Here is a 14,468-nt window from a genome sequence, read left to right as displayed (position 1 = left end):
AGGCTTTCTTCATTAGGGTTTATCCTACACATTTCTGTTACAGAAATCTTTCTCTGATCATATCATTTAAGGCCTTTTCTAGGTCTCAACTACATAGAGGAAAACATTCAAAGTGCTTAAGCCTGATGTTAAAGGCCCACCATAATTTGGCTCCAAACAATTTCCCCAGTCTCATCAATTTACTTTATTAATCTTATACTCCAGACTACTTGCTATTCCTTGAACCCACCCTGTAGTACTGAAGTACTGCACCTTTGCTCATGCTGTTGCCCTGCCCAGAATGTCATTTTGCCTGCTCCTATTTTCCTCCAAATTTTTCTGTCTAATTACGGGATCTCAGCTCCCATTCAAGTAATCAGGCTAAAAATACAGTATAGATTTTATTTCACTGAAAAGAAAATGAAAAACAAAAAGGACTCATCTGAGTACACAACCAGTCAAAACAACTGTCTCTTCTCATAGAATTATACAATCTTTAGACTTATGTTACTACCCTATAACTGAAGCCCACTGGAAAGGGAAAAGTACTTGGAATTGGCAGTGAGTTAGCCCCTTTCCAAAGGCCTGCATATGTTACATAACTGACAGTAACAGTAGAAAGCAAGTTGTGGGTTTGATTTGCTATATTGTGGCTCTGTTCCTTGGCTACGGGAACCCCTCTGCTTAGTCCAGGAATTCCCTTTTCTTTCTACAAAAAGTTTGGATTTCTCCAGGGATTCTCATTGTTCCATTCTTGCCTCTGGCTTCTGTGTGTTCCAGGGCTACATATTTCCATCTTCTTCTAAGGGGCACATAGTTCCCTTTTCTCCTGGGTTCCAGGTCTAAAAGGACCATCTAGCTAGAGAACTGGCAACTGTGTGAGTCAAACTAGCTTCTCCCTGTCTCGACTCTGGTTCTCATCTCTGAAAACCTATTCCTATTAGTTCTTTTTAAAGATTAAGTCAAAGTGTATATTAAATATAACTCAAGCATAATATGGAATCAGTGGATCAAAGGCAAGGGTACTTATTTAAACCCCAAGCCAAGGTGACAATATAAGTCTCCAACGCATTAAGGGAGATTGTTTTTTACCTGGTAAGGGGAAACTATAGCAAACATTTCATCTTTAAACCCTGTCAAGTTTGATAAGCTCTTTCTGGTCATATACCTTCTACATATTCATTGTGATATTTCCCCTTCCATTTCAAGATCTGGTCATTTGGGTTTGCCCTCTTGCTTCTAAAAAAATTAGATGTTCTATTTATCAATTTTATCTTTGGAAAAAAAGGGACTTAGTTTTATTTATCACTTAAATTGTTTTAAACATTTCAGTTTGGTTAATGTATAGTTTATCTTGATTAGTTATTTTCTATTAATAGATCTCTTTGTTCCCTTTTTAAGTTTTTAAAATACAGACTTGTTAAGTTACTCTTTCTTATTAATATAGGCATTCAACTCTATAAATGTGTTTTGATTACTGACTTGGCTACACCCCAAAGATTTTCTTGTTAAAGGATAAAATGACTCCTTCCTATTCTTTTAAATTTTTACTGATATATTTTGTTTCTACAAAAGTTGCAAGCCTCAACATACCTCTTACACTATCCAGCAAGTCATTTCTTATAACAAAAATTTTAAAAGGGAAAAAAAAAAGAGTTCAGCAAAACTGAATAATATAGCAACTGCATCTGGCAATACAAACATCGTTCCAACAATTCTCAGTATTGTTTAACCCTATCATGCTGACTATAAACTATTTTATTCTCTTTAGTACTTCTCATTATTTTTTTTTTTTTTTTGAGGTAGCTACAAAGAACATGGCGGCTTCCCTGTAACTTCTAACTCTGCCACCTTCCCACAAAGTCCCATACCATGCTTTTATGGAAAGCTAGTATCTCTACGCACTTCTTGGTTCTGAAATTGTTACAAACAGTCCATTTGGTAAAGACTGGATTTATTGGAAGCTTCAACTAACCAGAATTCTCAATGGCTGGATGTTTTTGGGTGTGTGTGCATGTGTGTGTGCGTGTGTGTGTGTGCGCGTGTGTGCGCATGTGTGTTTATGTGTGTGTATGAAGTTATAAAAAAAAAGTCTTGCAACAGGAATTATTTCCCCCAATGCAAGTTCCAGATTGTGATAAAAAACATTTAAATTTGAATAAGTTGTATCTAACCGGCATTTTACAAAGATTTTAGTCTTAAAATTTTTAAGATAAAATAATAATAGCTGAAATTTATGTAATGCTTTAATCTACAAAGCACTTGACAAAAATTAATTTATTTGATCCATGCCACTCCTGGGAAGCATGATAGATATTTTATCTTCCTCATCTTACAGAAGAGGAGACAGACTTAGGGAAGGTCAACAACTTACCACCCAGTGTCACAGAGTGTAAGAGGTGGGATTCAAACTCAGTTCTCTCCTGACTTCAAAGCCAACACTTCTCACTCGATTCCTGCCACCACTGAATGATCTGCACTTGAGTGACCCCGAAGGTCTATCAAACTTGCAGTTTTCTGGAAGCAACTTAAATGCTGAGAAAAGTGATTTGTTCATTTCTTCTAGGACCCACGATTTCCTCAGAATAACCTATCCTTGCCCAACAAAACTTGTGACCCCTCTCAGAATATGGTCTTTGGAAAAGAAGACTGGATGAACAATGCATTGCCCTGAGACCAACCTACTGGTGGTGAACCTTTTTGAGCATGGTGAGGCTGGTGGTTCTGGGAGGAGAGACAACCAGCTACAGAGCCTGCTCCATTGTTAGTACATGAGAAGGAGGCTCTGACAAAACAGTCAAGTAATATGTTTTGGGAAAATGTGCAACAAAAATGTCAAAATAAAAGACAATTTATTGGTTAATATCTAATTAAATAGTACCACAATTATTGAGTATTATAAGCCATTTTTTACTTAAACTGATTAATTTGCTAGCTACTTCCCAGCTGGCAAATAGTATCCAAGTCTCTCAGTTTACAAATGCTTAAACTCCCCTTCCATCTACTTTTTATTGCCTTAGCAATATTCTTTCTGGAGTTAGCACTTCCCAAGACTAATACAGAGTGACAAGAAGCAGAAAACCCAGAGCTTGTAATCCAAAAGCCATTTGCTTTTAACTCCAAGGAGTAACTTGATCTTCTTATCCTTCTCATTCCCCATGAGGTTTAAAAAAATAATTTCTGAATGTTTTTTATATAGCTTGATTTTCACATCATCTCTGAGGATGCTGATGCCAAATCACTGCAGTCAGAAGGTAAAAGCAGTTTGATTTCCTTAGCGTAGCTTTTCTTGACCCACTTTCAAGAAGGAAATGTGATTTCTATCCCACCCAATCAGGTCTTTATCGGTACAGTCTCAGCAGCACTGAGGAAAGAATTTCAACATGCCAACTGATTCCCATTTACCTGGTATAGTTTGAATGCTGAAGTGCTATTTTGAGAACAGTATTTCAACACAATTGGTTTCCTTTGTAATCCTATGTATTTTATTTTATATATTTAAAAATATTATTCTGAGAAAGGTCCCTAGGCTTGATCAGATTGCCAAAGGGGTTCAGGACAAAAAAGGGCTAAGAATCTCTGCTTTTGAGCAATTTGAAATTTAGCTAATTTGTTTTAGCTTCTAAAAAGGCATCAATCATTCCAAACTTCATACTACCTTATTATATGGTACTATCACTACTTAAAATATCAGAAAATAAAGTCAAAGCAAGATACAAAGATTAGGCGGGAGCGTCAGACCTCTGACTAGAATGGGAGAATACCTGGTTTCTAAATTTGAACAAAAAAACTCCACTTGAGGGTGGGTTCAGGGAATGTAAGCTAAATGACAGAAATATTAATAAGGGATTCCTTCTCTCTTGGTGGCCGTATTTTTCAAGTGTGAGAAGAGTCTATAAAAATCCCACAAATGGTTTGATTATAGCTTCTTTGATGTCATGGCAGTCTATATAACCCTGGATTTAATCAGTGCTGGTATTTCACCACTTGTCAGATATTGCTAAAAGTTGACGTGCACATTGTCACAAAGGCTTGTGTAAGGAAAGTTAGAATGTACAGGTGTAAGAGGGAGGTTGAGACAATATTAAACAGTTACACAGTTTGATTGTATTTAGCATCTTCAGGGCAGCTATATCTGCAAAATGAGCTGCCATGTATTGCAATACACACAATATTCTTTACCATCCATTCTTTTTTTTTGGTGTTTCCATTATTTTTTTCCTTGGCATTCAATAACAACTTCGTCTTAGAACAACTCCTATTAAACCAATTTCAATAGTACTGTTTCATGCTACCTTGACTCAGAGAGTTGTGGGACAACCACCTGTTCTGTGACTGCATTAGCACAGCAGCATCACAGGGCACTTCTGTGATATTCCAGGAAAGGGAGGGCTCTCCATCATCTGCTGCTCTATGGACATTTCTGGCTGAGCTGTGAGTCATGGGCTCACAGGTTCTGGTGCCACTGTGTTACTCCTATGACAGGCCTTAATGAATCACATCAATGTCTTTAGCAGTCTACACCATGCACCATTCTGGTGGCCTGCTTTAGGCTCTGTCACTAGGATGGCACTTTTGGCTCACATGTATTTCCGACATGTTCCTGACAGCCATGTGGGGATTGCTGATTGATGCTTCAGTACTTGATAAGCAGCAGGAGTGGTTTCCTATTTTATTAGTCATGTGGTGGCTAGTAAATGTGACTGCAAGCTATCTTGTCACTGCCAACTTAGCTATTTCCTTAGCATTCTCAAATATTCTTTGATCATGAGGACAATATTCCTTCTCCGCCTCGAAAAGAATGTACTAGCTGGTAAAGAATAAGAAATGTGAGTAAAAGAAGGATTGAAACAAAACCATGAGCAAGAGCAGCAGTAGCAGGACTGAGACACTATGGAATTAGACATACTCCAAAGCCTTGGATTCTTTTTTTTTTTTTTTAGTAAGGCAGTTGGGGTTAAGTGACTTGCCCAGGGTCACACAGCTAGTAAGTGTTAAGTGTCTGAGGCCGGATTTGAACTCAGGTACTCCTGACTCCAGGGCCGGTGCTCTATCCACTGCGCCATCTAGCTGCCCCGAAAGCCTTGGATTCTTGGCCTGTTCAGTAACTATCTAGTCCTGCAATGTTTTGCTGGCCATCATCTCTAGTGCTTCAGCAACAAAAGCCAACCTACAAAGAGGCAAGAGCTACACTTTCTCAGGCCTGACTGACCAGTAAGCCTGCATTGCCAACCTAGAGGGAGGAAAGCTATGCTCAAAGGAATCAATATTATATCCTTATTGAATATCCTTTGCCTCATTATGGCTAAGTAAAGCTTGTTTTAAAACTGACGGATGGTCTGTGTCTAACTCCAAATCTGAAGTACTGATACAGCCTAGCCCACAACAGGGGGAAGGAGGAAAGATGATGTGACAGAAGTGAACAGGTCAGGCTTTGCAAATCAGCTGCTTGGCGAAGCTGGTTTCCCTCCCTGTGTGGAAGAGAAAAGCAAGTTACCATAAAGGTATCCCTTTGTATTTTGGGAGAATTTGGACTGACATCTTCATTACTCACCTAATGTTTTCCTGAAAGAGAAAGGCAGAACACGTCTGAATGTCTTAAGTGTTCTAAGACTCTTGGAAGAAAGGTTCTCTACAAATATAAGGAAAGCTATTATATTAATAGCTGCAATTCAGATGTGCAATTGGGGGATGTAGGCAACTGTAGCTTTCTCTATACTCCACCAGGACCTTGTTTCAGCTAGCATAACTAACAAATTATTTTAGAAGAAATAAGATTTTTTCTGCCTAACAATCTTATTTGATTTCCTGAAAATGCCCCATTACCCAGATAGCTCTGGGGCCCATGTAAAAAACTTGAATAAAAGAAATCCAGAAGCTAAAACTCTCTTCTAAAGGTTTAGAGGATTATAGTTTAGAAGATATGTTCCCTAAGTTATCTGTCTTCCAATAGCTTAGAATTCCAACAAATAATGGAATTTTGAAAGGTCACTGAATTAATTCCCCAGCCTGTATAAAAACCACATCTTAACCATTACAGAAAGGGCAAGTGCTGACTCTTTTCCTGACTATTTCCAAAGAAAATGATTCTATAATTCTTCTCAGCAACCTACTGTACTGGCTTCATGCCATTAAAGACAAGTTTTTACTTAATTACTCTCAAATGCATTGCCTCATTTGATCTTCACAACAGCCTTGGGGATGGGTGCTATGTGTAGGTAGCATAGAAGGTAACCAGGGTGGTAAGGGTACTGCTGAGCAACCCCCTCCCCACCGGCCCCACCATGAGAATGAGCTGAAGGAACCAGCAGAAAAGGCTGTCTTCCAGCATGAGAAGCACTAGGGCATCAAAGTGAGACCAGTGCCGCCCAGAGGGCACAGCTGGAAACAATCTGTGGGAACTGCAAAGGGGCCTATTTAGGCTGGGGATGAGGAAAAGCTCCCTCACCCAAGATGGAAGGGGCTGACTTGGGAGAGAATGGCTTCCAGGAAAGGTGTTCACTTCCCTCCAGGTAGATCTTATTCAGGTTTAAGTTGTACATTCCTTCCAACTCTGGGATGACTTGATTCTGTGAGGTATTAATCACTGCCTCCAATATAAATATGAGGAAAGTAAGGCTCAAAAATGTTAAGCCACTTGCTCAGGGATACAGCTATTAAATGGCAGAACCTAGGATTGAACCTGTAATTTCTTTTTTTATTAATGTCTTCTGTTTCTTATATCACCATAGTTATCCCCAGTATCTCTCTCCTGTCCCTTCCCATAGAGAACCCTTAATTTTTTTATGTCTTTGAATAATAAACATTTTTATTTATAGTTTTGGGTTCCATTTTTTTAATCCCTCTTTCCCTCCCTCCCCTGCCCCCTCCCTGAGGTGGCAAACAATCAAATATGGGTTATACATGTATGATCATGTAAAACATGACCATAGTTGTCATTTTATACAAGAAAACTTGATTAAAAGGAAAAAATAAAAGAAAGTGAAAAATAGCGTGCTTCAGCCTGTTCCATCAATATCAGTTCTTTCTTTGTAGGTGGATAGTATGTGTCATCCATAGTCCTTTGGGATTGTCTTGGATCATTGTATTGTTGAGAACAGCCAAGTCATTCACAGCTCTTCATCAAACAATATTGCTGTCTCTGTGTACAACGTTCTCTTGGTTCTGCTCCCTTCATAAAACCCTTAATTTCTGAGCTCAATGCTAAACACTGGCATTTCTATAGTGGCTTAAGAATTGCAAAATGTTTTCCACACATATTTCATTCGATCCTCAAGATAGCCTTTGTAGACTAAATGGGTATCATTATCTCCATTTTACAGGTAAGGAAACTGAGACTCAGTTTAAGTGACCTGCTCAGGGTCACAAAACTAAGTGTCAGAGCCAAGATCTGAATCGTGCTTCTAACTATAGAGGTCACACTATGCCACCACACATCCATTTTTACTCGTATTTTAAACCCATTTTCTCTTGCTTTGAGGGTTGTTAAATTCCATCCTTCACGCCATCTTCTTCAAGTGAATTTTTTTTTGGGGGGGGGGTGAGGCAATTGGGGTTAAGTGACTTGCCCAGGGTGACACGGCTAGTAAGGATCAAGTGTATGAGGCTGGATTTGAACTCAGGTACTCCTGACTCCAGGGCCGGTTCTCTATCCACTGCGCCACCTCGCTGCTCCACTTCAAGTGAATATTAACAATTCTTTTTAACTCCTTCATAGGGATCACTTTCCCTCTTCCTAAAACTCTGTGTAGCTAGGACAAAGCAAAGGCATGGCCAAGGGACATGAGATAGCTCCTGATGCATCTATGGTGCTTAAAAACTTCAATCAGATCCAATTCTGTGCTGCCCAGCTGCCCATTGGTGCCTGGCCAATCCTAAGTGTTACCTGTTCATCAGTTTCTTATCTAGCCCACTGATCAGATGACCCAACATTTCCTTCTCTCTTTTTATTTTCAATCATAAAAATTCTTCCATTCCCATTAGCAACTGTTTATTTAGACACCCATCTTCTAACCCCAATCTTCCGAGAGAGTGAAAAAGGCTTGTGAGCTATGAAAGATTTCTCCCATAATGCTGTGTAGCTCCTCCACTAAAACTACACACTTTACTTCTGACACCTCCTACGAAGCTGTATTTATTATTACTTAACAAAAGATTCTCCACAACCTGAGTTCTCCCCTTTTCCAGGCTGGGGGACGGGGGAGGGGAGGGAATGCTGGAGGCAAGCCGAACAACACAAGAGCTCCCTTGCCAGCTAAGAGTCTGGGAAGAGGAAAGAGATGAAAATAAAATAAAAAGAATGCAGAGAACTAATTACCTCACAGTATAAAAATTACATCCCCAGTCCCTCAGCATATCATCTGGTCCTTTTTTGTCTTTTCTGGACTGAACCTGCTATTTCATACAGGGCATCCCTGGTTAGGAAACTCCCTTTACCAGGTCAGGTCCATATGTTCTACAATAGGGCTTCTTAAACTTTTTCCACGCATGACCCCTTTTCACCTGAGAAATTCTGACATGACCATGGCTATACAGGTATAAAAAAAGAGGTAGACATAACCTATTACTGGTGCCCCCCCACCCCATTCAGTTACACGACCCCATATGGGGTCAAGACCCACAGTTGAAGAAGCAAGGCTCTACAACAGTCTTAAGGGAGTTGCCTGGAGGCAGGTTCCCCCCACCCCTGCCTGCTTTGTCCAGGGACTATCCTACTATTCTGTGTGCATCTCCAGCTCTTTATTCCTGCATTTGGGGCTTAATAACTGAGTCCATATCATCAAGAAAAGGTTTAATTATATTCAGTTAAATCTGATATTTAAGAATACAGTAAAGTCTAAGACATTTTATATTTCCCATCCAAATGGTTAAAAGGGGCAAAAATTGTTATTTAAAAAGTACAAATTTAATTATCTTGAAAATTCACTTAGGTGAATCCATTCATTCTCTGAAAATGCTTATAAACAAGGCATTATTATATTTGGATAAAACAATGTTGGTCTATATCAAAATCGTCATTGCTTTAGGCTTTAAGGGTGGAAGGATGAGGGAAATAACTTTGTTCTTTTTCAAATGAACCTTTCTATAGTGACTGACCCAGTACCATATATGCTGGACAATCAGTGACTATTACTACCATTCTTTTTTTTTTTTTTTTTAGTGAGGCAATTGGGGTTAAGTGACTTGCCCAGGATCACACAGCTAGTAAGTGTTAAGTGTCTGAGGCCGGATTTGAACTCAGGTACTCCTGACTCCAGGGCCAGTGCTCTATTGCGCCACCTAGCTGCCCCCACTACCATTCTTTTTTTTTTTTTAAGTGAGGCAATTGGGGTTAGGTGACTTGCCCAGGGTCACACAGCTAGTAAGTGTTAAGTGTCTGAGGCCGGATTTGAACTCAGGTACTCCTGACTCCAGGGCCAGTGCTCTATTGCACCACCTAGCTGCCCCCACTACCATTCTTTTTTTTTTTTTTTTAAGTGAGGCAATTGGGGTTAGGTGACTTGCCCAGGGTCACACAGCTAGTAAGTGTTAAGTGTCTGAGGCCGGATTTGAACTCAGGTACTCCTGACTCCAAGGCCGGTGCTCTATCCACTGTGCCACCTAGCTGCCCCCCCACTACCATTCTTAATGATAACTACTGGATTACCTCATGCATGGTGCTGACATAAAGTTTCAGGACAAAGCACCTAAACAATATTTGCCAGAGAGAAGGCCTCTTCATGAATAGCTACATGTACATTTTAGCACTGTATACTGACTCTAGATTGGACAGGAAGGGAAGGATCACAGACTTTATTTTACAGGCAAAGAAAACAAGGCCCAGAGAAAGAAGGCAAGCGATTTCCCCAAGGTCAAACAGGTAATAGCCCAGGTCCTTAACTCCAGATTCATCCAGGGCTCTTTGCACTGTACCATCGTGCCTCCCAAAGATACATTCCCTGTTGCAAACTGACAAAAACATAAAAACAGACAACTACAATATCCCCCACAAAAGAATACAGCCTCATTAGTCAATCTAGTGAATAGATATTTCCCAGATATTAAATATTTCAACATTAAGTGATATAGACATATTTCATATCATATTTTATCATGGTTTTCTTGATCACATTTATGATTGTTACCATTTAATGAGTAATCACTAAGTGGCTATTACATGGTTATTTCTTGAATTTTCTTAGTTTCTGAGAAAGTTGTTTTCTGATATTCACAAACTAGACATTATGCTCACTCTTCCTTCTCCCTCACCCCACATATCCATTCACTTGCAAATCTTGCCACAAGATCTTTCACAACTGATTTCTTTTTTCCTCCTCACAAGGCCACCACCCAAGTCCAGGCCTTTATTATTGCTTGCCTAGGCTACTGAAATGGTGTCCAGGTCTCTTTCTACTCCAATCCATCTTTCACACAACTGCCAAAGTGATTTTCATTGAGCACCAACCCAACCATGTGACTACCCTAAACTCTATACTAAACTTCAACAAGTCATTCTTTTTTTTTTTTGTTTTGTTTTGTTTGTTTTTAGTGAGGCAATTGGGGTTAAGTGACTTGCCCAGGGTCACACAGCTAGTAAGTGTTAAGTGTCTGAGGCCGGATTTGAACTCAGGTACTCCTGACTCCAGGGCCGGTGCTCTATCCACTGTGCCACCTAGCTGCCCTCAACAAGTCCCTCTTGACAGCAGGGTAAATCCAAACTTCTCTTTGGCTTTTAAAACTCTTCACTCCCTGGCTGCAACCCTTTTTTGCAGCCTCATTACACATTATTCCCTTCCCTACATTCTACAGACCAGCCAAACTGGCTTTTTCTATTTACTTCATGTATGGCACTTCATCTCTTTGTGTTGGCTGTCTTCCTTTCATGGAATGCATTCCCCTCCTTATATAATTCCTTCCTTTCTTTAAGACACAGATCAAGTATCACCTTCTACCCAAAGCCTTTCCAATTCCCAGTGTGCTTCCCCTTTCTAATTACCTCGGGTTTAGTTTAAATATACAGTTACACATTCTCTTCCTTGACGGAGCAGGAACGGTTTCATTTGTGTCTTATTTTTCCAGACCTAGCACACTGCCAGGTGCACAATAGGTACTAAAATAAATGCTTGGTGGTTGACTGATTCATTCTGCCTTCGGGCAAATGCAGTGATCTATAAGATGCAGAGATACTGCTGACTAAATTTTTATAGGGCTAGGAATTTCCTCATTCTAGGAATACCCATAATTCAGGGCATCTGGGTTTTACTATCTTCAATGACCATGGGTACCTAATAAGCCACAATAAGAGTAACAGTGATGACAATGAACTATAACAACTCTCCCAACATTTCTTCTCAACATTTGCTTGTGCAAGTCTATTTACATATTAGTCAGTCATATGATTGAGAAGGGTGGCTAATTTAATAAACACATATTAAGCAAATGTTTTGTGGCAGATCTTTAAAAAACAGGAAATTTTCAGATTAAAATGAAAAGGATGCAAATATGAATTTTAGTCACTTTTATAAGTGAGATCTTCTGAAAGACAAACTATTTTAAAATAGAAATATTACCTTTATATTCCTTTCAGGAAAACAGGCCTTTTTTTTTTTTTTTAAAGAAAACTGAGAATTCCTTGAAATAATACCTCTTTTAGCTTTAATCACAAATAATTACCTCTTTTGGTGCTAATGAGCATCACAAAATGGAAAGTAATTTAGCCAGTTCATTCAGTATAATAGCTTTGTGTGAGAGAGATCTTGTCTCAATTTCCTAGAGTATGATAACAGGGAAGTAGTACATTTTTCACTTGGGGATGCTTTTCTAACCAATGTAAATATAAATAGAAATCTCATTATCTATCGATAAAAATAACAAAGCAGGTTAAATAAAGTTTTATGTGTTACTGTTTCCCATAACAGCCATAGGCTCTCTAGATCATGAATGGAAATAAAGCACTTCACTTACTGAAATCAATGAGAAACCTTCCAAATCCTTGCCTTTGGTACTGGGGCATGATCATTATGCAGGAGACATTGTACTTCTGCTGGCAAAGCTTTTCCTGAGGGAAGGAGAAGCAGATCAAGTTTGTCAAAGCATCGCTGGCACGGGCCCCTCCCTGCACTCGCCACCCTTGGACGCTGATTCAGGAAGGTGAGGAGGAGCAGCAAGGTCAGGGCAAGACCAAAGCAAAGAAGTCTGGTATCTAACTTAGTCAACAGTTTAAAACAAAACATCTGAGCTGGGCACATTTCTGAACTACATTCGGGCAGAATGTAGGGATGTACCAACCTCACCAGAGGAAGTCAAGAAAGTCAGGAAATGCTTTCCACACTTAACCGACTTGGGTCTGTCAAGGAGAGACAGAGGAAAGCGCTGCCCAAGGTCCCTCCAGACAGCCATGCAGACTTCTGGAAGCATGATAAGTAACGTGCTCCATTCTCTAACATTCTGTTTTCTACTTTGGAGCAAATGTTCCTAATGTTGGCATAACCAAAGTGGGATCTGAAGCATGGGGAGATTTTCCATGACCAAGTACTTTTTATCCTTTGCATAAAAAGTGAAAATGTCTCAGAAGTCTGAAAACGAAATAAAGAAAAAACACCTCTAAGCCCTCCAAATTACAAAGGAAGCACAGAGACACGGCTAGAAATGGAAGTAGGAATTGGAAAATGTAAACTACAAAATAATTCTTTTTTTTTTTTTTTAAGTGAGGCAATTGGGGTTAAGTGACTTGCCTAGGGCCACACAGCTAGTTAAGTGTTAAGTGTCTGAGGCCAGATTTGAACTCAGGTACTCCTGACTCCAGGGCCGGTGCTCTATCCACTGCGCCATCTAGCTGCCCCTACAAAATAATTCTTAAACTTAAGAGGAATTTGGAATTTTTATGGGTTTTGGCATCAAAGCATCAATTTTTTACTAAGGATAAAAAAAAAAAAAGAGGCCAGAAAATACCCACAGAGGAAAAAGCTTATGAGATTGTGAACACTCCGGCCAAGTACAAACCAGGAATGAGACTGATCACAAATTATAATAATTGCATCAAGGAACTAACTCAGAATACCCAGATCTTAATGAACCTCTTATAGTATATGGGATGAAAAAAAATTCTTAAATACAAGACTTTTTGTGAAGAGATATTTGTCTGCATCTTCTGTATTCAGAGTCTTAAGATTAAGAGTAAGAATTGATTTAGCTGATAAGCAATCATCTAACAAACATCTCAACATTCAAAGACTTTGGGAATAGCTTTACTTCATAATTTTGACCCATTTATCACCTGAGTCACTTTCATCTAGGACTCACGCAAAGAATGAACAGTTATGATTCTGCAGCTTGGCAGAGCTGGCTGAAGTTGTAGGCTATTTACCAAGTGCTCCTTTGTTGTGTTGGCCACTCGAAACTGACCGGGGGGCAGAGAAGAAAGAGCAGGGAGAAAGCCCAAGTATTTACTGTCACAGAGGCCGAGCCAGGTCAGGGGATAAAATAACAACAGTGTGCATATACATTGGTTCAGTGTTGGGCCATCACACGACAGAGCATTTTATGGGCAGATAATGAGGGAAGCAGAAAGGAGCCTGGAATTACTGAGTGGAGGCAAGAGAAGATGATATTCAACGTGTGACCCAGAAAAAGAGAGGGAGCATGGTGAGACAGCTGTGCCCGAGTGTCCACCCCATATGGGGATGTTATAAACCATGACAGACGAGAAGAGCAGAACTGAAGGGGTGGCGGGGGCAGCAGGGGATGCATCAGGCAATCACTGTTTTAGCCCAAGACAACTAAAATGCAGACTTCTTGCACAGTTGAGATTCTCTTGGAGCAAGAACACATCAATCAGAAAGCCTGAGCCCTGTGCTAGGAGCTGAGGACAGTAACACCCAGCTGAAAGAAGCCTTGTTTGCACTCTCCTGGGTAGATGCTGCTTGTTCAAAGATAAAAAGTATAAGGCATATAAATACACGAAATAAATTTACAAGGCCCTGAAAGATGCAGTGCTTGAGCTGAGCCTTGATGAGACTTAGAGGTTCTCAGGGATAGGGGCTGGTGGGGAAGGAGGAAGGCATTGGAGGCATGGAGTCAGTCTGTGCCAAGAAATGCTGCACCCCTTGAAGAGCAAGCAAGCCAATTTAGCTACAGTACAGAGAGTGTGAGGGGGAATAATATGCCATCAAGAAAAAATGGGGTCTAGTCAAGCCGCAAGAAGATTTTGTATTTTATTCTACAGGCAAGACGGAGACACTGAAATGTCTTGAGGAGAAGAGTAATCAGATCAGGTCTGAACTTTAGAACCTCAAAGCAGAAGAGACTGCTGAGTGGAAGTGATGGGAAAAGGACCTGGAAATGACAGTGAGAAAGAAGAATATTCCTTCTCTGTCCTGACCCAGCATGCTGGGGATAAGGAGAAAAGGTAGAGTCAATGCTAGATGAGGTAGTTCAAGGAGAAAGCCAGATTTCTGCAGTTTCAAGGAGACAAAGAGGAAGAGAAGTTTGTAAAAAATTAGGAAGTAGCA

General features: G+C 39.9%; 1 protein-coding gene across 5 annotated transcripts in view; it reads right to left on the bottom strand.

Annotated features, from left to right (window-relative positions):
- KAT6B (lysine acetyltransferase 6B) overlaps positions 1-14,468 on the bottom strand; it is a 239,857-nt gene that overhangs the window by 50,257 nt on the left and 175,132 nt on the right. For all 5 annotated transcript variants that reach the window (XM_043985361.1, XM_043985360.1, XM_043985359.1 and 2 more), the window contains exon 13: positions 11,923-12,016. In XM_043985361.1, the coding sequence (XP_043841296.1) occupies positions 11,923-12,016 (94 nt within the window). The remainder of the gene's footprint in view (positions 1-11,922; positions 12,017-14,468) is intronic.

This window comes from Dromiciops gliroides, chromosome 2 (assembly GCF_019393635.1).
Source record: "Dromiciops gliroides isolate mDroGli1 chromosome 2, mDroGli1.pri, whole genome shotgun sequence".
NCBI lineage: Eukaryota > Metazoa > Chordata > Mammalia > Microbiotheria > Microbiotheriidae > Dromiciops > Dromiciops gliroides.
Note: the sequence above shows the minus strand (reverse complement) of the source record. Positions and strands in the feature narration are given on the sequence as shown.